The sequence below is a fragment of the Pyrgilauda ruficollis genome, unplaced genomic scaffold, assembly GCF_017590135.1.
Source record: "Pyrgilauda ruficollis isolate IOZ18807 unplaced genomic scaffold, ASM1759013v1 scaffold28, whole genome shotgun sequence".
Classification (NCBI taxonomy): domain Eukaryota; kingdom Metazoa; phylum Chordata; class Aves; order Passeriformes; family Passeridae; genus Pyrgilauda; species Pyrgilauda ruficollis.
In genome coordinates this window covers 10,026,797-10,048,460 of record NW_024524155.1, presented here as the reverse complement: position 1 = coordinate 10,048,460, position 21,664 = coordinate 10,026,797, and the positions used below count along the sequence as shown (strand labels likewise).

At 38.6% G+C, this 21,664-nt stretch overlaps 1 protein-coding gene across 2 annotated transcripts in view; it reads right to left on the bottom strand.

Moving 5' to 3' along the window:
* UNC79 (unc-79 homolog, NALCN channel complex subunit) overlaps positions 1-21,664 on the bottom strand; it is a 104,745-nt gene that overhangs the window by 26,824 nt on the left and 56,257 nt on the right. For both annotated transcript variants that reach the window (XM_041471967.1, XM_041471968.1), the window contains 10 exons: positions 19,740-20,963; positions 17,935-18,042; positions 13,152-13,268; positions 11,084-11,167; positions 9,306-9,408; positions 7,425-7,565; positions 3,438-3,476; positions 2,379-2,491; positions 2,209-2,294; positions 1,185-1,358 (listed from right to left, as the gene is read on the bottom strand). In XM_041471967.1, the coding sequence (XP_041327901.1) occupies positions 1,185-1,358; positions 2,209-2,294; positions 2,379-2,491; positions 3,438-3,476; positions 7,425-7,565; positions 9,306-9,408; positions 11,084-11,167; positions 13,152-13,268; positions 17,935-18,042; positions 19,740-20,963 (2,189 nt within the window). The remainder of the gene's footprint in view (positions 1-1,184; positions 1,359-2,208; positions 2,295-2,378; positions 2,492-3,437; positions 3,477-7,424; positions 7,566-9,305; positions 9,409-11,083; positions 11,168-13,151; positions 13,269-17,934; positions 18,043-19,739; positions 20,964-21,664) is intronic.

The window sequence follows — 21,664 nt, the reverse complement described above, 5'->3', positions numbered from 1 at the left end:
TCCATTGTCTTGCCTCACCCCTGCTGTAAACATCTAGAATATCAAAGTGTCCCCTATGACCCTAAAGAAAAGAACAGGAGACTGAAAGTTCAGAATCAAGCAATTGCTTTACTTGTATCACTAATAATACCTCCCATGAATAGAAGGGAAATCAGAGTAAACCCTCCACCTAAAGGTTCTGTGAATGGTGGATGTGCAGTTGGAACCACTAAGACCCAATTGATTTGTTTTTATTTATTTCAGTTACATAAGATGCAGCAGATTAGGGTGGCTAGTACACAGAGGGATGGTTATTGCTTGTTTGGCTTAGTAAGTGCTGAAGGATAATGCCACAATTTACCAAAATCTAATGTTTCAAGATCTGACTATTGCATAATAGTGCCAAGGAATTTAGTATCATTCATGTAGCCAGGTGGTGACAACCAATTTAAAAGACAATGTTATCAGTCACAGATTTAGATTTTGGATCCCTCAGCTCATACAGAGCAACACTGCTTTGTATAGAAGAAATTACAACTGGGTTCATTCACACCGTAGGAAATAGATTAAGTGCATCAGAATTCCATTTAATTTACTGGAGTCTACTGGAAAGACTCTGAAGTTTTTACAGTGTTTGCTGAAATATACACACCAGGAGATAAGATCCTGATGTCTTTTGAGCTCTGATAAATCAGAGCTCAGCTTCTGGATTCAGTTTCTGTAAAAATATTCTATCACAATCAGAACTACAACCTGGTCAGCCAAACAGGCTAGGCCCAAGTCCCAGTAGTCTCAGTTCCCTCTGCCTGTCTGACTACTGTGTACTTTCAGCAAATTAATTAGGTGGTGCTGCTCTTCTTAGAGTTTAATTTAGTTTCAACAGTTAAAGTCAGATGGATTTTCACTGTCTAAGTAATGACTCTCTCAAATGCAGTATTTTAATCTGACAGAGACAGCACATAGAAAATGCATAGGAGAAAGAAGTGAAAAGTACCCTGGTCAGAGTTGCTGTTGCTACCCACAGAAAACATAATTAAAGGGCTGGATCAGAGATACAATAAATCCAGTCCTCTGGAAACATCAGCTGAATCATTAGGAACCATTCACAACAACCCACTCTGATTGGTTACCCACAGTTTCTGCACAGTTTCAGCACATTCTGACCAATGGAAATACAGCTTGTTTCAGATGTCCACACATCATACCTTAAGAGGCAAAACGCATGGGAGTTTAGTAAGGAAGGTCTGAAACTGATTACTAATTGTGGTCCAGAGGTTGCTGGGGGAATCCATCGGCAAGGCTTCCATAAAGGTAGCAATGTTTTCCAAGCAGCGTAGCATCGCACCCCCTGCTGGCAAATTCTTTTTGTTGTTTAAACCCTGGGAAACCAAACAAGAACTGTGAACAATCGTACACATGCAGAAATGGTCCCTGACATGGCATTTGGAAGTGCTGAGGTTAATTTGTTGAGACCAAATACTGCGTATTTTTTCTTTTATGTTAATGATAGTGCTGTTCTGGGAATTTGAGCTGTGCATGTGAAAGTTAGTCTGGAGCTCCTAAAGAGAGTTCCTAAAGTACTGACCAAAAGATTTTGAGCCTAAATGTTATAAGCAGGGTCCTAACTCATAATCTGCTTAGACTGGCATGGCAGTAGAAAAAGCAAAACTCAAAGTATTCTGCGGCAGATTGTTCATGTTTTCCTTCAGACAGTTTCAAAAAAGATATGTTCATTAATGTTCTGTAGACCATCATGTATGCTATGTGGCTTGTGTCCTGGGGTGAGACCTAAAACAACACGAGCAGTATTAAAGTGATGCCAACATCTTGTATGAGGCAATTGCCATGTTCTTGGAAGAACAGGACACATGCAAGGGACTAGTTCAAGCAGGAGGAAAAATGGCCCAGCAGAAATAAGCCAGCTGCATAGAAGGCAGTCAGTGAAAGGCAGGCAATAGACTTTTGGAATACCGAAGAGAAACTGTCATCAGATAAAATGAAGAGGGAGACCTGAGATGTATGAGTAGAAACGTTCCTGAAAACAAAAAGCAGTGCTTGGGGAAGGAATGGGACGCACTAGCAGTGGTGAGGACAGCCTAATTATTTCCAAGGAGGACAAAGGAAAAATTCAGTGTTTTTGATGAAGCAAGTTTGAACTCAAATGAGGAGAAATGACCCTGATAATGCTAACAAAATTAGCATCACTAACACAGCCAATTGTCAACATACCTCTAAAAGCTGGCTCAGAGCAGCGATGGAACTCAGCTCACTGAAGTCCATCAGAGACGTAGCTAAGGTCCGTAAGAAGCTTCCATCTGAAATTTGAATGACATTTTTGCACTGGCTGTTCATGCAGAGGACACTGAGGGACAGAAATGCACTCAGGTATTGCACATTACCTTTAATAATGCTCTGGAAGAGCTGAGGGAAGATGCCATTGGGAGCCAGCTGATGGAACACACAACGGAGGAACTGCTTGGCCACACCTGCAGCATTTCCAGGGATCATCATGCTGAAAATGAAGGGAAAAGAAGACAAAAATTGCATTGCAGATTAAACACTTGTCATTGCTGACTACATGGAGGAAATACAGATGATGCTATTGTTTTTAATTATGGAATTGTTCAGTTATGAGTGAGACACTCAAAAACAGAAGTGTTCTAATCCTGAAAAAAAAGTACACCATGTTGATTTTATGACTTGAGCTCAACTATGAATAGATTTAAAAATTACATACACATACTTAAAGTATTTGTCTCAATAAATACTGCTCCTGATTCTTCACATAGTTTTACTTCTGAGTCATCTGTATTTGAAATATAATCCTGCTCTCACCTTGTGTATTTCAGTGACACATAATAAGGTTGCTGGCTTTTCATAAAACACATGAACACCAGGTAAACAAAAACATTATAATATTCATTTGCTTCTTGCAGTTTCCTTCAAAAGATGAAGTACTCCCTAATCATTCATAAATGAATGGTTTCTTTTTAAAAGCCTAAGTATTATCTATTTACTCACAAATTGCACATCTTAACATGCTTTACAGCTTGACAAAATGAATTTATCCTATTCAGCATCTGATTTACATAATGAGGCATCACTACCAGGGATTCTCCATGACCAAGGAGGATTCACTTGATTGAATTTATGGAGATAGTTTATCAAGACAAATACTGAACACAAAACCAATCAGAAAAAGCTGCACTGAAATTGTGAAGACCAAACAGCATCTGAATCTGATTTTTTCCAACTTTCACACATATGAATATGGGCTGCTGTTCAACTCCAGAAAATACAGGATATTTGAATTAAGTGTAAAGGGCAGTTTTTTACTTTTACTCAAAAATATTAAAGAACATTTTTAAAAAGCTAAATTTAGTTGATTTTAGGGTCATGGAGGATGGTGCTTTAGATTGATTGTTTCACTTTTGTCAAGGTATCCTTTGCTACCGTACCTTTCTGCTTGGTTAGAAAAACTGGTGCTTGATGCCAACCTGGAATAAAAGTAAAAAAGAAATTGAAACTCATATGCTTTTTTTGTGTGTGCTTCATTTTTAAGTAAGCCAATAAAGCACCATTTTAAATAAATAACACACGAATTCTAGAGAACATTTAAAATGTTAACATAAAGATTTTCTGAAGAGCACCTAAATTCAGAAAAATCATGCTTGCATGACATAAACTCTATTCAGTCTTGCAGTCTCACTAATGCTCAACTGCTCTAAAGACAAAACTTGCCTCCCTCTAGTAGCACAATGATAATGAAGTAATGTTTTTGCCCTACAGCATATCATGGATAACTAATTTTTTAGAGAGAAAAAAAAGTTTGCCAGAAGCTGCCTACTGACTGAATAGTTTCTGATTAATGCAGCAGCACAGACTAAGCAAAAATTCTTTGTTTGGCCCTCTAAATTGAGGCTTTCAGTTTCAGATATTGGCACCTAAATAACTAGCCTAATTTCAAAACCTCTAATTACCTACAAGCTCTTCCAAAGTCAGATGAGAACTACTGTATTCTCAAAAATCAGGTCATTCATTTTAGTTCCTAAATATAGACTTTAAAGCCAAATGTGGGCATTTGGTGGTGAAAATACTGAACACAATCTTAAAGCAAAATCATGCACTTCAATATGCAGGACACATAAATGAACAGAATCAGGGCTTACAATAGCAAAGCAAAACACCTTTAATACCAAAAGCCACTAAAAAGCTGTACACTGTAAAGCCAACATAAAGATGGACACTGGAAGCACACCTTATACACAAAATAAAATTCTTATTTTAATCCCCTGCAGATCACTATTTTATGGTATAAGTTGACAAGTCTAAGGGAAAAGTTAATAGAGCTATACTATTTTACTTCTAAAACTATATCTAAACTTCAATGGGATTTTTTTCATTAATGATCCTTTTATCCTGGACTTAGCTGTTGCTCATCCTTGGTCACCCCCTGTTTTGAAGACAGTCTCCTCCCTAATCAACTCATAAAATCCAAAAAGGACCCTAAGGCAGCTCAGTAAAATGCAACAGTGTGAACCAAAATTACGGTGATTTTCATGAATTAGGCATGACAAGCTGGGGACACAACATACTTCCAACAATGCAATAATCTCAAACTTGATGGTGCAGGGGATTAAAGATTATATTATCTTCAGTTGTTCTAGCATAAATCAGAAAAATACATTAGAGTTCCTGACTCCAGTATTGTTAACAGGAATTCACACTCAAATACAACATATTATTTCTGGAGTGCAAAGCTAATTCTGGGTGAGAAAGGTCTGAAGCTATGCCATCAAGCAATGATGGCTTTTATTCTGGAATGACTGTAGCATCGGCTTACATTAAGGCACACGAGGATTCCTGCAGAATGCAATGAGACCAACCACATGCCCAATGGACGTGACACCTATTTTCAAAAATCTACTGAAGTACAGAAACACAACAATGTAAAAATCTTTCTTCTAAAAGAAATCAAAGTCTCATGTTTTTCTCTCCTTTTGAATGTGATAATGCAAGCATGGGGTTTGTGACAAACAAAACACTAGGTTTCCAACTTTGGAAAAACTTCACCTGACATGAACTACAGTAAGCACTTGGGAACACCTGAAACTTTCCAAAATGTACGGTCTGTATATATTTATCATTACTACTCTAAATATTTTATTGCACAAATGCCATGAACTCTCATCATTACCTCCACTTTGCAGACCACAAAGCAGAACAGGAAATAGATGTGTTTAAATCTGTACATGTTAGGAACAGAAGTTAAGCTTTTCACAACTCCTCACTGACTCAAGCCTAAATTTAACTTTCAAACACAGCTTTAATGCTTGGAAAGCTAAATATCACTGGAAATCAGTTAGATAATAATCAGCAAAATCTGATTAAGGAACCAGATCATAAATTTAAATGCACATCAGAGTCTTAGAAACACTTCAACTTTTAATTGTCAGTAACCTGAACCCAGAAATTTTTTCCCTCCTGAAAATCCCAAGAGATGCCTATCTGTGCCTGTGGGTACCCAAATAACTTTTGAAAATCTTTCTGTGCATAGTTTAGGTCCTGAAATACCTTGGACTTCCTAACTCCTTATTTCCCCTTCTATGCATGAAAGTAGTAGTTCTATTAGTAAGAACAAAAGTGCAAAAAGTCTAATTCATTTTCACTTCTGCTGTTAGATGGGTATTTGGAGCTATACATATATATATGGCACCACCTGATGAAAGACAGAGCAAGATACATATATGAGGCACCTGAATGCTTCCCTGCTTATATATACTACTTATTTTGCATATTTTCAAAGTAATTCCTTTGTGGGGTGGGGAGCCTCTTATTGGACTTAGAATTTGTCAGAAATTGCAAGCAGGAACAAGACAGGACATTTACCAAGAATACCCCATGTTGCACTGTCATCTGCTGCTCTAAAACAATCAGCTGTCTCACTCTAAAAGGTGCAGCATTTCTCCCTCAAAACACAGAAAAAGGTAGCCCACTTATCCCTCATCCTTTGATAATTCATCTTCCCAATTATTTCCTCTCTGTGGCTGTAGTCCTGTTGTATTTACAAGAGTCACACAGAATGGCAGCATCCACCTAGGTCAGAAACTCTGCCTCCATCAGAGTTAAGTAGCAGACAGAGCAGGGAACTGCAGCCTTGCAGTTAGTGGAAATGGAGGACTTGAAGAGCTGCTGTGTTTAAATGGAATTGGGAGGTAGTGGAGAAGCAGGGCTGTGGAGAGCCATGCCCCTGCAGGAGCCACAGTCAAGGAATTTGAACTTCAGCCTCCAAAAAGAACATGGAAGGAGAGAGCTGTGCAACATTTCTGCATGTCAGAAATTTATTCTGGAACACCCTATCACAACCATCCCTCTGAGGCAAGAAGTTGTGGAAGTGGCCAAGACAGCAACCACACATAATTCAGTGGTAATGGTACACCTTAATTACCCATGCACACTGGGTAAAAGTAACAAGAGAAAAATAATGGCAGCAAATGTTCAAGACTTTTTCAGAGACAATTTCACACACAGCTGGTTTGGAAGCCCTTGTAAGGCAATGCAAATTTTCACCTAGCATACAAAATATGGTTGAAAAGCCTGAAGAGCATTAGGTATGCTAATGAATGATCATACCTAGGAGTCAACACTCCTCCAGGAGCCAAGTTCAGAAAAGCTGACCACACTTCTGCATAACTTCTAAAGCAGGAGCCACATAAAAGTGAAAAATTGTGTCGAAGCATCAGCAAGGGGGGAGCCAAGAGAATGCAGTTTTTGTAAGAAGCACAGAAGCTGTTTATGAGCATTACACTGGAAACACAGGGCCAAGGTACTTTAGATGTTAAGAAAGACTTCAAGAGAGCAGAAGAAAATAATTTAAGGGAGGTTATTAAAAAAGAGAAGGCTTCTTTCAAAAAGATGTCTCAAATGAAAGCAGAATAGAGCATTAACTCTGACAAACAGAGTTAAAAAGCACTAGGAGGCAGGAAAAAAAACAGCTTAAGGAGCAATTAGCAGGTGGAATAAAAACTAACAGTAGAATTTTCTTTTCTTTCAAGGACCAAGATTAAGAAGCACACCAATTGCTTCACCAGTTGCTGTTCAGGTAACAGAGTAGTAAATAAATAAGGGTACTGTAGAAAATCTGAATTCATTCTTTACATCACTGCTTACAGAGGGACAACTTCAGGAGATTCCTGAGCTGGAATTTCCCTTTGGAGGGGAAAAGGGGAGAACATCAAAGGAGCTGCCAAAAATTGAACTGACAGTGGAAGAAGTTACATAAGAAATTTATAAAATTATGAGTAACAAAGACACAAGACGGAACCAGATGTTATTCACTGAAGAGTTTTAAAATATACACCTCTGTATACTAAAGTTTATGTAAACTCAATTCCAGGCACAAAATCTTTTCAATCTCGTTGGAGAGAGGAAAGTCCTGAATTTACCTTCCTACAGACTGCATGATGTCCAACAGCAGAGGAGCAGCCAAGTCTGGACTGAGGTGAATGAAGGTTGAGAGCACAACTATGGCCAGGCCTAGTGTTTCTTCATCATATTCTTCAAGAACAGCCCCACAGTCATGGCACCTGCAAGGAAGTTATAATCCTGATGTTAAGAAATTTCAAACAAAGCATTACATAGATACATAGATCTGTGTATAATTATGTTTTTTAAAAGTATTATTACTTAGTACATTCTATTCCACATTTATTTAGAAAGACAATGTAATTGTGTTCTTTCTATGATTAGTGACCGTCCATAGTTTTAAACATTAATAGAACTTCTCACTAGCTACACTGCCTGCTTCTTTAGTGACAAATTAAAGAGGGCCACAGGGCAGGCCTTAGTTTTGGTCCTTCATTGGTAATTGTATTCCAGCTCCCTCACTCTATTGGACTGTATCAGTTTGCACTATCCAAGAGGAGTCTGCAGCAGTCTGGCCCTCAGTAATGTGAGCACAGCCAATTTTGCAGCTTGGGCTAAGTCCCAGGCACCATGGACACAAACAATGACACTCACAGATGATGTTAAAGAGATGGAACAATTTCACATTGCCCTGCCTGCCAGTCATGGATTATGAATAACAAATTATACAATTAGAAAACAATGATCTGATTGGTTCCCACAGCAGTTACAGCTATTAAGAAATAAATGAAAAGACCTCTCAGGGGCACAGAACCTCAGATGTCAGAAAAGTCTCCTTTCCCAGGGCAGATTTGCTGCTGAGTCACTTATCCTTCCTGAAATGCTCAAAGACAACTGAAGAAGGTCTGAAAAGGCTCCAAAATGTCTAATTATAAAGGGATGTCAGATCTGGGAGAGATGAGACAGGCTTTCACAACCTATGAAAAAGGCAAACCAATGTGGGAAGTTGGCTTATCTCAGCCCAGTAAGGAGGCTGCCTTAATTTCCTCAATCAGTTGCTAATGACTCCAATAGATTGTGAGATTTTAACTTAATGGAATTGAACAGGAAATTTTCTTGCCTTTTTTACTGAACATAAAGAAAATATGGCAACAAAGTCACAGAAGTCAAGCTCAGCTGGTCTGTATGTCAATAGGTAGTGCTTGAGCTTTGGTGAAATGGCCAAGGGAAGTGCCACAGACCAGACTAACTTTGGGATGCTTCACTGTGTCACCCTATAAGGTCCACTAGCAGTCACAGCCTGCACAATGGCCCTGTCTGTCTCCAGTGATCATCCTTGCGTGTCTGTCTGTCCACTGGACCGAGCACACACAGGAACTTGTGGTTTCTTTTCCCAAGTTTTGAACAAATCAATGCATGGCTCCCTGCTGACTGCTTTACTTCTCTATTAAACGAGTACACTTCTGTTTAACATTCCCTTTACAGGAATTTTAACCAAACAATAGAGGTTTGCAAAAACTTTGAGGATCAGTGAGTATCAGCATTAAAAATGCTATGTAGAATAAATATGATGACACATCAACAGCTACCGATTTCAACAGAAACCCAAAGGAATTTTTAAATGGAACTTTTTTTTTTTTTTTTCCCTCAGACAAAAGAGGTTTCTGATGGATCACAAGGAACCCCTGATTTAAAGTAAGATGGTAAGTGCTTCCCCTGCCCTTTGTGGACACACTATAGCCTGAGTCATCATTTCACCTGTGCACAATCATCCAGGTCCTACTGAACTGAAAACACATGCTAGCAGTGTTTAGAAAATGTTTACCTTGGGGTAAAAAGAAACTTAGCATAGAGATAAATGATAGAATGGATTCTGTATTTGCATCAAGTATATCTACACTTTACTTGACATATTTGAAGTTCAGCTAGTTCTTTGAAAGGAGGGGAAAAAACCCACTTACTTGTCAGTCATCAGAATGGGCTGGTCATCAGCAAATTCTTCTGGTGCAGGTACAAACATACTGACTATACTGGGTGCTGACAGCAAACTAGATTTTGTAGCACCTTAAGGCAATCAGGAGAAGAATTAAAAAAAACGAAAGAATCATCAAACAGAAATCCAAAATACTTGATAAGCAGACTTTTAAAGAATAGCTATAATGGCTTTACTATACCTAGAAATAAGACATAAATTGTATCTATAAAAAGACATATAAGCATATTCCTTGCTTCTGCCAGATTATTCCAATTACCTAGAACTAGCAATTAAAAATTGATAAATCCTTGGGGAAAAAAGGCAACATAAACCAAAAATTCCAGGAAATTGGATGCAATTGTTATCTACTAGATAGAGAAGATGATTCTACAGTTGCTACGAGACTGGACATCAGAAGATTTTCCCCCATATGTTTTGGAATTAACTTCCCATAGTTCACAGTTATATGAAGAAGAAATTAAGTTCACATGTCTCAACACCAGGTCATCAGCCTATTCATACTATCCTAGCAGAGCCACAGGAGATAACCAGGAAAGGACAGAGAAAAGAAATAATTCATAAGGAACTGAGAACATTGGAGGGCTGGTCATTAGAAATGCTTTCCATTGAAAAATCTTCAAAAGTATCTTTATTCTTCAAAGCTGGGTTTTTCAGCCGAGAGCACAGCCACTGTGACCATGCCAACATATGGGGCTCCCTCTGCCCTTGGCACTTTTTATGCACCTAACTTCTGATAGATGCTTATTTTATTAGGAAAAGTCATGTATTATGGGAGATCCAAACTCTTGACTTCTCCAAGTTCTGCTTTCTCAAATTACAGTTTAAGTAATCCATTGCCAATTTTCTTTCTGGTTGCTTCAATCTGTAGATTCAGATTTAATGTCAACATTAGCCTGCTCTGGTAATATTTAACTATGGAAAAAGGAGGAAGCTTCTCTATGCAAGATTTAGATGGAATTTATTATAACAAAATCCTGGTTACTGCAGGAAAAGCAAATTTAACAACAGCTCTCAGGCAAAATAAGTTAAGCTCCCACCATTTCTGAACTCAACACAAGTGGAGTGAAATGAGAATAAGGCAGGTTTTAAACAACCATTTTATGAAGCATGAAGGAAACATTTATTTCACATCCATAGTTCAGAACTTTATAATTGCTCCCTAAGGTTTTATTGGATCTGAGCAGACACTTCAGGAAGGCTAGAATAATCCAGTAAAGTAGAGCAACATCCAGAATGCAGGGAATAGGTATAGAATTTGTATCCCGGTTTTTCTTCCCCTCTCAGATGCATAAAGATCCATCTGCCATGACTTTTGAAGTGTCACTGTCATATTCTCTAGATGTAAGTTCCACTGCAGAACACAAATGCTAAATGCAGTCATAATGCATGTTACAGTGTTGGAATAAGACTTAAGTGCTCAAAAATGTCCTCTCTTGTGCAGTGAACAGTAGGAAGAAAACCTACTAAAGGTTTTCCATTTCTTTGCCTAAAGAAATAATTTAGGCAAAGAAAGTAGGTCACTGCCCAACTGCAGGGCTATAAGAGAGTCTGGGTGTATTTCAGCTGTGAGGGAGAAGAGTTTATACAGAAATGAGATTCAGCCACTCTCTGCATACTTTCTGCAGGACAGCTGAGAGTTTTAACAACTGAAGAGAACACAAAATTCAGCACCATTTTGTATTAACCATGAAATCTTCCTGGCAGTCTTGGCAGAGGACCAGGTGAAACAGACATTGAACTAACCTCTGATTCTCAGTGGTGGTCCCTCCAAATCTGGGTTTAGGCAAACAGGGACATTGCACAGCCTCTTTCCATGCTGTATCTGCTCTGTGAATAAAGAAAGAACTTCACTCTCCAGAACCAGAAATCCAGCACCTGTCACCAGGCAACTGCACTGCAAGTCTTGAACAGTTAAAACAAGAGAAACACAAATACAACAGGTATAGGAAAAAAAAAAAAAAAAAAAAAAGAGTTAATTTTTTAAGCATAGAAAAGAAGGGGGAAGAAGGATAAAGAAGTCCATTCAGGAAAAAGGACACAGGTGACCTAATAGTAAGGAAGACATTTTAGACAACAGCCATTAAACAGGAAAGGAAGTGCTAGCCGTAAAGATTCTACAAAATATGGAATGTATGAGCCACAAAAAGAGAAAGAAACAAGAGTTTAAAAATACCAATACACTAGAAGATATAGTTTGTACTGACAGAAGTCAGGCACAAAACTTTCTTTTTTTTTACAGATGGCAAGCTTGAGAAAAGAGGAAAAAGAATAAAATAAGAATGGAAGAGACACATACCTACCTAGGTAATAAAGAAATAAATTAATAAAGCATGCGTGCTTTATTAAAAAACATATATTTATGTGGGATAAGACTACTTCCTAGTTAGTATATATGAGTATAATGAGTCTTGAAATTGTGGGGTGACATTGAAATGGGAAGCAATCACACTGAGCATTTGCCCTAAAAAAAAAAAAAAAAAAACAACAAAACAAAAAAACCTGTCCAAATAAAAACTTTACTTTGGAGCTAGTGGTTGAACAAGAGTCTGAGAGATGCAAAGCTTTCCAGAAAAGAACATTTCATTTTGCCTCTCCATGCTTGAAGGCTTTTAGCTCAACTGAATATTGGAGGGAAAAGTCATAGATGTTGTGAAGAAAGCTACCAGATTTGGAACAGGATTAACTAGACAGAGATTCTGAACAGTTTTAGTATTGACCTGTTCATTTTGAATACAGACTAAGTACTCCTTGCAGAACAAAGGCAGTAACTTTTAAATCTCTAAAACCCTGCCTGAGAGACTAGGAGATCCAGCTAAGTCTCTTCAATAAAATAAACTTACCTGCTCTTAGAACAAAACCCCCATTGTTACCACTGGGAAATTCTGACCATTACGATTGAAAGGTCTCATGCTGAGCATGCTATTCAGCAGACTGGAATAGAAAGGATAATCCTGAACTATGCACCATATCTTTAGCCACTCTTCAGCTACACAGCTTAGTTTGATGGAACTTGATGCTGAAGACAAAATTAACTAAAAATTTCAACTCAGCTGTCCAGGGCTGATGGTAACACGCTCATTCAGCATGCTAAGTTCCATATAGTATTTTAAGCATTCCTTTCTCTAGAGGCATCTGCATCTGCTGATATATTCCTGAGAAGCACAATTTTTTAATGTAAACACTAACATCAAAATGGGCACTAAAATATCTAGCATTTTTGATAAACCAGAATGCATTTATTATTTAGTGACATCTGCTCAGAAGAAAACAAAAAACAAATGAAATGAGTAGTGAATAAATTATGTGCTTAATTCAGTTTTCATTATTTTGCATTCATCTTAAAAGGAGAAAAAACAGTGAATAAACAGAAACTTCAGGTGTCCAGCATGAGTTGTTAAAAACTTCTTTAAGGAGAAACAGAACTGGCTGGTAGAAGGCACAACTCTGTGGTGTAACAACACCATTATAAACACACATACAAATAAATGATTCCATGCACCAGGGATGAAATCCTATACCTAATGAATTCAACTGTGATTATTCAATTTCTTTCAAAGAAACCAGGAAATAATCTGAATAATATGCACAATTAAAGGGACAACACTGTACCAGAGGGTCTACCTCCCAAATATATAACCATTCCAACTCTTACTAGATGATAATCTTGTACTGTCTATAAAGATTCACTTTAGACTTGATACTGATCACTTATCTGCAATGGTAAAATAGAAATACTCCCTTTTTAAAAAGTGGATTGTTACACAGTAATTGGCTTAGGAAATAGAAATAAAGAACAATAAATGCAGCTCACCAGTATCCCAAGTGCTGATATTGTGGGGAGCACTAGACTGGTGTTCCAGCTGCCTCTTCATTAGCTGGTTCATTGTCAGAGCTCCCAAAGAGCCTCTTTTCATTTGTCTGAACTGAGCTGCAAGTCAGAAATGCAAAAGGATTTCAGGAGCTCAGACAACATTTAGAACTACACTCATTTCCTGATCTTACAAGCCAGCATGATATAAATACTGAAATGACAATGATAGCTGGCTCTAAGGATCTTGCTCAATTCAATATGCACCTTTCATACAGCTACACAGGGTACAATTCTGGCCCCAGTGCCATCAGTCACAAGATATTTGGGTTCACTGTGTCAACTGTCAGTGCCTTTTTGTCTCCAAATATTATGAAAGCTAATCAAAAGACTTTGGTATCTGGGAAGAGCTAAGATACTACCCCAAAACTCCCATGCTGAGAGGCAATAAATGTACACTCGAATCTCACTCACATACGCTGTACCAAGGAAGAAAACTCTCCTCCCAGCAAAGCATGGAGGAATGCTGTGTCCATGCTGACCCTAGGAAAACAAATTCACTGACACTATCCTTCATGGGAGGCACGAGCTGAACTTGCCTCCTACACACCCACCCCTCAGGCAGACCACCTGCATGTTCTGCTGACGTGTGAAGCCAGCAGCCCTTGAAGACAAGACCCTTCTGTAACTTCACTGCCATTTTTCTTACAGAGAGCTATCAACAAACATTCAATTTTTATTCATCCAACAACTGTCATTCTCATATTTTCTGGAAAAATCTCTTTGCCCAAGATTCTTTTCCTGGGAAGCTGAGAAGCCTCAGAGAAAAATGAAAACAATAATTATCTGATTTGCTTCTCCTGTGTTTTGCTGCTTTGGAATGTGGTTTGGACATTGTTTACCAACAGGTGCATGTTTGATTGGTTTCATGTGAATTGTTGTGACTTAATGACCAGTCACAGTCAGGCTGTGTCAGGGCTCTGGAGAGAATCACCAGTTTTTCATTATTATCTTTTAGCCTTTTGTCTGTATCCTTTCTCTATTGTTTAGTATGGTTTTAGTATAGAATTCTTTAATGTAATATAATATCATAAAATAATAAATTAGCCTTCTAAGAACATGGAGTCAGATTCATTTTCCTTGCCATTGTTGGGGACCCTGAAAATACCAAACAATTTACTTCATTTAAAAAATTGATTTATGAGATATGTGTCACTGGATAATGCTCTAAATAAAACCATAAGGGAGACTTATGACTTTTGGTTCATATCAACCTGGTGCTTAGGAACATGACTTAGTGATGGACTGGCAGTGTTAGGTTGGACTCTAGGATATTAAAGCTCATTTCCAACTTAAATGATTCTACATATTTTCTCTAACTACATTGAGGAAGAAAGAGCTCATACATAGCTCCTGACTTTCTCATTTTTTTCCTCCATTCATAAAAAAAATTCAAATTGAACAATAATAGATTCACTTGGACAATTGAGCCTGAGCAGTATACTTCCACCACTGAAACTAAAATCATTGTTCACTGTATCAAGACAGAGTTTTAAGGCTCTACTTGAACAAGGCCTGTGAAACTGCTGACACAAGTATTCGGGAAAGCTTTCAAAATGTTGCCTTAATAGCTTTAAGTTTTTCCTCAATACGCTCTTAGAGAAAGGGCAACAAAGTAAAATCTTCTCTGAATGATCATTTTCATCTGTTCAATTACATTCAACATCATTAAAAAGACCACTTACTATCCCATAGTTCCACTCTAAAATTCTGAACAGTAACCAGCTAAGCTGTGAAATTAGACACAGTATTTCACATAATTAACTGTGATAAAGAAGTACAGATAAGGAATAAACTGCAACTTTCACAAAGTCAAGAAGGGTTGAGTGCCTTCGCCTACACTTGTTCTACTCATTTTCTATGAGAGAGTTTAAAATTCAGAGTAAACAGAGTACTCCCTCAAAAAGAAAAAAAAAAAAAAAACAAATACAGGCCTTGAGTAACAACAACCAAAACGAATACTTCAATGAAAATCTGCACCAAAATTATCTTATTAGATGAAATATTTAAGTTTTTACTCATTTCGTCCTTTCCAGTTATATCCTTCTGAAGTGCATTTAAACTCCATTTTTTGGCCCAAGTACAGCATTTCTACAAAGCAGCCCTGGTATAACTGAACCTGTAGAATTGAACCAGACCAAGGAACCATTCTATATTTCACTTTTAAAAGTTATATTGCAGCTGCTTTTCACAGCAAATTAAGAGAAAAATAGAATTTCCATAATTTCTAGGGCAATGATTTTAAATAGATGCTTTATCACTTTATCAAGCATAGAATTTCCTGATAAAAGAACCGCAATTAATGTTAGAACTGACAAGACTGCTTGGAGTGCAGATGACTGTCAAAATAGAGAAATTTATCTCTTTGAATTTTCTCTAGCAGCTTTTTGCGATTGCAATTAAAAATTCTTCATGAATATACCACATAATTAGGCTATTGTTGAGCAGGTTTGGATTTCCAGGACTATTTACCTGATTTCTCAATGACAGCAATGACTTCAAATAATAAGGGAAAAAAAACAAAAAACCCCCACAAAAATCCAAACCACCAGACCGCTACCAAAAAAAAAAAAAAAAATCTAAAACCCAAAAAATGTCAGAGTTGCCAGCCTTTGAACAGTGCTGGTTCCAGGATGATTGCTGTAGACCAGCAAAAACTTTTCATGCCTGTGACTGACTAGTGGCAAAGGGAGCCACACTGGGTTCAGCTGGGGTAGAGTTAATTTTTGACACTGTGGCTGGTACAGGGCTGTGTTTTGGATTTGTGCTGAAGACAGGGTTGATAATAAAGAGATGTTTTTGTTATTGCTGAGCACGGCTTAGAGAGCCAAGGCCTTTTCTGCTTTCCATGCTGCCACACTGGGGGTGCATGGAAGGCTGGGAGGAGACACAGCCAGGGACAAGTGACACAAACTGACCAAAGGGATATTCCAGACCACACGGCATCATGTTCAGTATATAAAGTGGGTGAAAGAAGGAGGAAGGGGGAACACATTTGGAATGACAGATTTCATCTTCCCAAGTCACCATTACTTGTGATGGGGGTCTGCTTTCCTGGAGATGGCGGAACCCCTGCCTGCCCATGGGAGGCCGTGAATTAATTCCTTGTTTTGCTCTGTTTGCATGTACAAGTTTTGCTTTTCCCTATTAAACTCCCTCAACCCATGAGTTTTCCAGGTTTTACCCTTCCCCTTCTCTCCCCTGTCCTGCTGGTGGGAGTGAGAGCGAGCGGCTCCCTGGGGCTTGGATGACAGGGAGGAAGTTTTCCTCTATCAGGTTTGCCACAAGAAATTTAACAAGCACATTAAAAGATCAGTACCTTCATACAGTGGCTGGCAACATTTTTCATTGTTATCTACTGATCTGGTCAATCCTGTAGAATTCTCTACTCAAAGAGAGAAGTCCAAAGGCAAAATCCTCCCATTGCAGACAATGATGGCCAGGCACTGGCTGTACAAGTTATACTACCTATTTGTGTTACAGAAGTGCCTTGTGCTCACAGGCCTGACCAGGGCCTACTATGCAAAACATTGTAAAGATACATAGTAGAAGATTAAAATCATTTCAGTCTAAATGTACAAGAGACACAATGGAAGAATTCATATCCCTTCTTCCAGTTGGAAACTGAGGCAAGTTTCAGAAAGAGGAAAGAAATATTTACATAGGAATGCAGGCTCAACATCATATATAGATACTATTCCCAGTTTCCTGTGTTGGAATTTACAGGAACCACTAGCACTGGGCTAAAAGCAAGAGAGAGATGTCTTAACTGGACCCTCTTCAACTGCTTTAGTTAAGTGACATCTGTATCATTAGGTGGCCAACAAATATACTCCATGTGAGGTACATGACCTGAGATGCTAGTGGAAAAACTGGGGAGGTACTCAACTAGCAGGTCTAAAATAACATTCTTCCTTCAGCAAGCCAGACACCCCTTCCAATCAAATCAGCAGACAATGAATTTCCAGAACTAAAACTTAATATTGCTACAGAAATCTGAAAGTGAAGTTCAGCAAGACAGCTGAGCTGACCCAGCAGTTCATTGGTATCAGAGGAAGTTATTTCCCCTCCCTTTTTTACTAGACACAGTTCTACCCCGCTGGCCTTCAGATGTGTCACCTAGATGGACACACCATTCTGAATTTTGTTAAGTGTTCCAAGGTACCTCCACCTTAACTTCTTATCTTCATGTGCACTGTTAAGCCATCTGTCATGCCAACAACAGAGCTCACCTTCAATTGAAATGGTTATGGGAGTCCCAGACAAAGAGTTACCACATTTCAGCAAGCAGCTGAGGAAGTGGCATTCGAGGCATTTTACAAAAATTGCAAGAGATTTTTTTTCCTAAGGTACAGCAAAAAAATGTACCAAAGGCCATTTAGTAACAGCCCTGTGGACCCTCATCGTCTGCTTCTGTGCACTGACAGTTGACAATGCTTTCTCACAGGGGAAAATAAACATTCAGCTTTAGTGAATTACTGCTTATAGCTGCTACCTACTTTAATTCAAGAAAACCACATTTGTCAAACTTGCCATGTCCCAAGAGAAAATCTTTAGCTACTGTTAAAATGCTGCTGACCATTGGAGATTTAACAGTTGCAATGATATCCAGCTGTATTTCGAAGAATTAAGGAAACTCAGAGGAAGGAATTTACCATACATGCTGTGCATCTGATGCACAATACAGTAACTTTGATTTTAATCCTCAAAGCAGAGGTAAACTTACTTGATATGGAAGAGTGACTACTTGTCTCTGGAACACCTGCTTCAAGAGTTGGTGCAGATGATGACTCTCTTGGCATTTCCAGTGTTGAAAGTCCTTTGGCAGCAGAATCTGCATGTGAAAATTGTGCTTAAACTCTCAGCATTTAAAATCAACAAAGTTTTTAATCTTCCTTCTCCCTAGATGTCCTTTTCACATCATTTCAGTCATCCATTCACCATCTGGCATTCCCAGGAGTTTCAAAAGGATTCAGTGTGTGTGTCATAAGAATTTTTATAGGGGCACAGGGATCTATTTCTTAAAATCACTTTTTAAAGGAGACTTCTGCTTATGGTCTTTAGAGCTCACAACTAATAAATGCACATAGAGTTTGATATTGATCCCACTCAAGTGATTAGTGGAACCACCAACATGGAAATAAGAGAAAGACCACTGAGACAAAGCTAGTTTAAGTGACAGCTTAGCATCTTTTAAAAGCCTTAACTCCAACATGCCATCAGTTTTCATTCAAGAGGCTGTTGACCTAGCATTTGCTCCTGAAGATTCACAGTTTAAAATTCTGCATTAAAAAGCTTCCACGTGGTGTTTCAGAACTGGAACAGCCCTTCCAAGCAGTGTCAAGGGTGAGAGTGTTCATTACTGCAAGAAAACTGGCCCTTTTTAATGGTCAAAAAAAGCACTGAGTCTAATTGTACAATTCTTTCAAGGCCACACTTCTCTACATGAAAGGCTCAAAAACACTCAGCTCTCTTTAATTTTTATAAATCTCCAGTAGTTCTTCAGCTTATTAGAACCATAAATGGGATGACAGGCCTGAAACATAAAGGATACAGTGTAACTATGATTACATGGAACAATTTCACCTTGTAAAAGTGGAATATCCTAAGAAGAATTTATACTGTGGTTCCCTCTGAAGCACTTAAGAAAAAAGTGAGGTCAGGAATGCATAAATATTCCCCCTCACTTCAACAGCAACAAGGAACTGAGGCCTGAAGGATTCTGTCCTTTTTCATTAATATGTTAAAAAACATGGTGAAATTCTAGTAACCGAAAAATCCTAGGGAAAAAAATAGCCAAGAAATTAAGAAGGCAGCAGCATACTATTTTTCAAGCTGTTTGATAAATCCACTTGAAATCTGAGGAAAAGCTAAAGCTCACTTTCTCTCCACTGGAAAAAAAACTTAGTAATAAAACTTTGCATTGAAATCACCTGAAAAAACACTTAGGTATGTAGAGGATTGCCCATCTTTGAATTTTAAATCTTTAACAAACACAGATCAAGAAAAATTTGGGGATACCCAGTACAAAGAAGGCTACAAACAGGTTTTAGCGTATAAAAATAAAATATATGTGTATGTCTATGTCTAATGCTCAGCCTTACATTTTGTGATCCATTCTGCTTTCCACTGCCTTATGCTGGAAAAGAAATAAGGGCCAAAAATCACTACACCAAAGGAGAACCAGTGTAGCATGGACTAGATTAGGAGGATAAAAGGCACATAAGTTTGACCATTTTTCTGACTCCCAGCATAAAGAGGACAGGGAGTTTCATTCCCTTACTTGGATATCAGAATGAGTATTTTTGTCACAGAACTCCACTTCCTTTTCAAATGGGTCCTTTACACATTCCTCATACCTGAATGATTAGCACATTCCTTGTGAGAAACAAACACCTGAAAACACTCAGGTAGCACATCAGATGCTATAAATAGCCACATCTCACAATAAATACACACATCTCCTTACACAGCTCTGTTACTAAAACCTTCACACAAAAATAAGCGTTTTGACTGGGTGAGTGAGCTCACCTGCCTCCTTCTGCTCTCCCAGCTTGTCAAGGATGTTAAAGGAAATGTCCAGGTATTCTCTCTGAATAGCACTCACAGCAATCTTCCTCTGCTTCCTCTGGCGAGGAACAATCTGAATCTTAAATTCTGACTCCTCAGTCTCCCCTTCTTGTTTCTGCTCTGTGTTTTGTTCGGTGTCAGACTCTGTATTGGTATCAAGTTTATCACTTTCAGTTTGCTTTTCAGAATCTTCAGGGACTTTAATAAGCACTGTCTTTACATTTGGGCTTGGAATTGTTCCACTAGGTTTAATTTCCTCCACACTAAGCTCAGAGTTATCATCAAGGGACATTTCTGGAAGGGCAGATGATTTCTGCAGCAGGTCCCTTTTCTGTTTCAGAGTTAGTGAGTTTCCAGAGGACATGTCCTGAAATTCTTCTGGCTTAACTAACTCCGAAGAGTCCTTCTGATCTTTGGGAGAAATGAAAATTACCTCCTCTGTTCCTGCTGAAACATTGTTGCTTGTATCCTTAGAACTAAAGTCTTTGGAGCAATCTTCAATGCTGAACTGCACCAGCGGAGTTGTGCTGAGGCTGAGCGCAGACACGTTGATAGGAGTTGAAGGAGATGAAACAGCAGTTTTGCCAGAGACCTCATCATTCACTGGGTTTGTTGTTTCTTCTTCTTCATCACTTTCCACTATTCTAAGGGGAGGAAGTGGTTCAAAGACTAAAGAGTCACTGTCTGAAGTGGAGAGCACTGAATGTTTTTCAGGACCCGATGTTGAATCAGAGGACAAATCTATCAGATCTAAATCCTCCTTGGGATCAGCAGTTTTAACTGGGGAGTCCACTTTCACTTCATAGGTTTCCATGCAATTTAGCCTAACCTCTGGTATGACAGGTCTTTTGGTTTCCTGGAAACTCTCTGTATGAGGCAGACTTTCCTGTGTGTCTGTATTTTCAGCTTTGGTGGAAGAATTCTGCCGAGACCGTCCATAGTCGCTGTGCCTGTGCGTGGCGTGAGCAGCAGGGACAGGAGGCTTTTCTAGGTCACAGCGGTCTATGCAGGACTTCCTGCGGTGTTCGTCTAACGAGAACAGCAGGGAGTCTGCGTTCCCTATATCAAGAGATTTTTGTTTTAGAGAGCGCAGTTTTTTTTTCTGAATGCTTTCTTCTCTCACACAGCGTAGAATACTGTCTTGTAAGGCCCCCGTCTCTCTATATTCAGCCAGCTCTATTTCACCTGATCAAAACAGAAAAAGCTAATACTACCTCAGTTGGAGACTTTTGGCAGATACCTTCATCTTTATATCACAATTCAACATGACTGACATTTTAAATGCAAACCCAGTATTAGTCAAAATTGTCTACATTTTGTTTTAACCTCAGAACCAAATTACATGGATTTTTGCAACAAATAATAATAAAAATGTGCTATTTGGATAGTACAGTTTAGTAAGTGCTGTCCAAAGTCTATTTATCCTGGACAGCTGTACATGAAGATAGACTCTTTAACCTTGTGCATTGAAAGGAGGTGTCAAGGCATATAACTTCCACAGATACTTGGGATGGCTGCATGTAGTACACCTATTATTTACTGCAGCAGAACAGGCTTAAAATGGATGCTTCTGATTCAAGAAGCAAGGGTAGTATTGACAGTGAGGATATTGCAGCACAAGCCTGAGATCAGAGAATTTTTCCCTGGTGATCCTAGAACCCAGCAGGGTCCAGCAGCTATCACAGCACCCAGTCCCCCCTCCTGATGCTGGGGAGGAGGGCAGTGAGCACAGCTGCACCTGCTGGCACTGCCACTGCACTGGTACTTTGCCATGTGAACACACTCATTGAGAACATTTTCAAAGATTATCACTTTAAAAAATTATTTATTTTCACATAAAATAGGATATTCCTAATCATTAATATCCCCATATTTCAAAATACTCC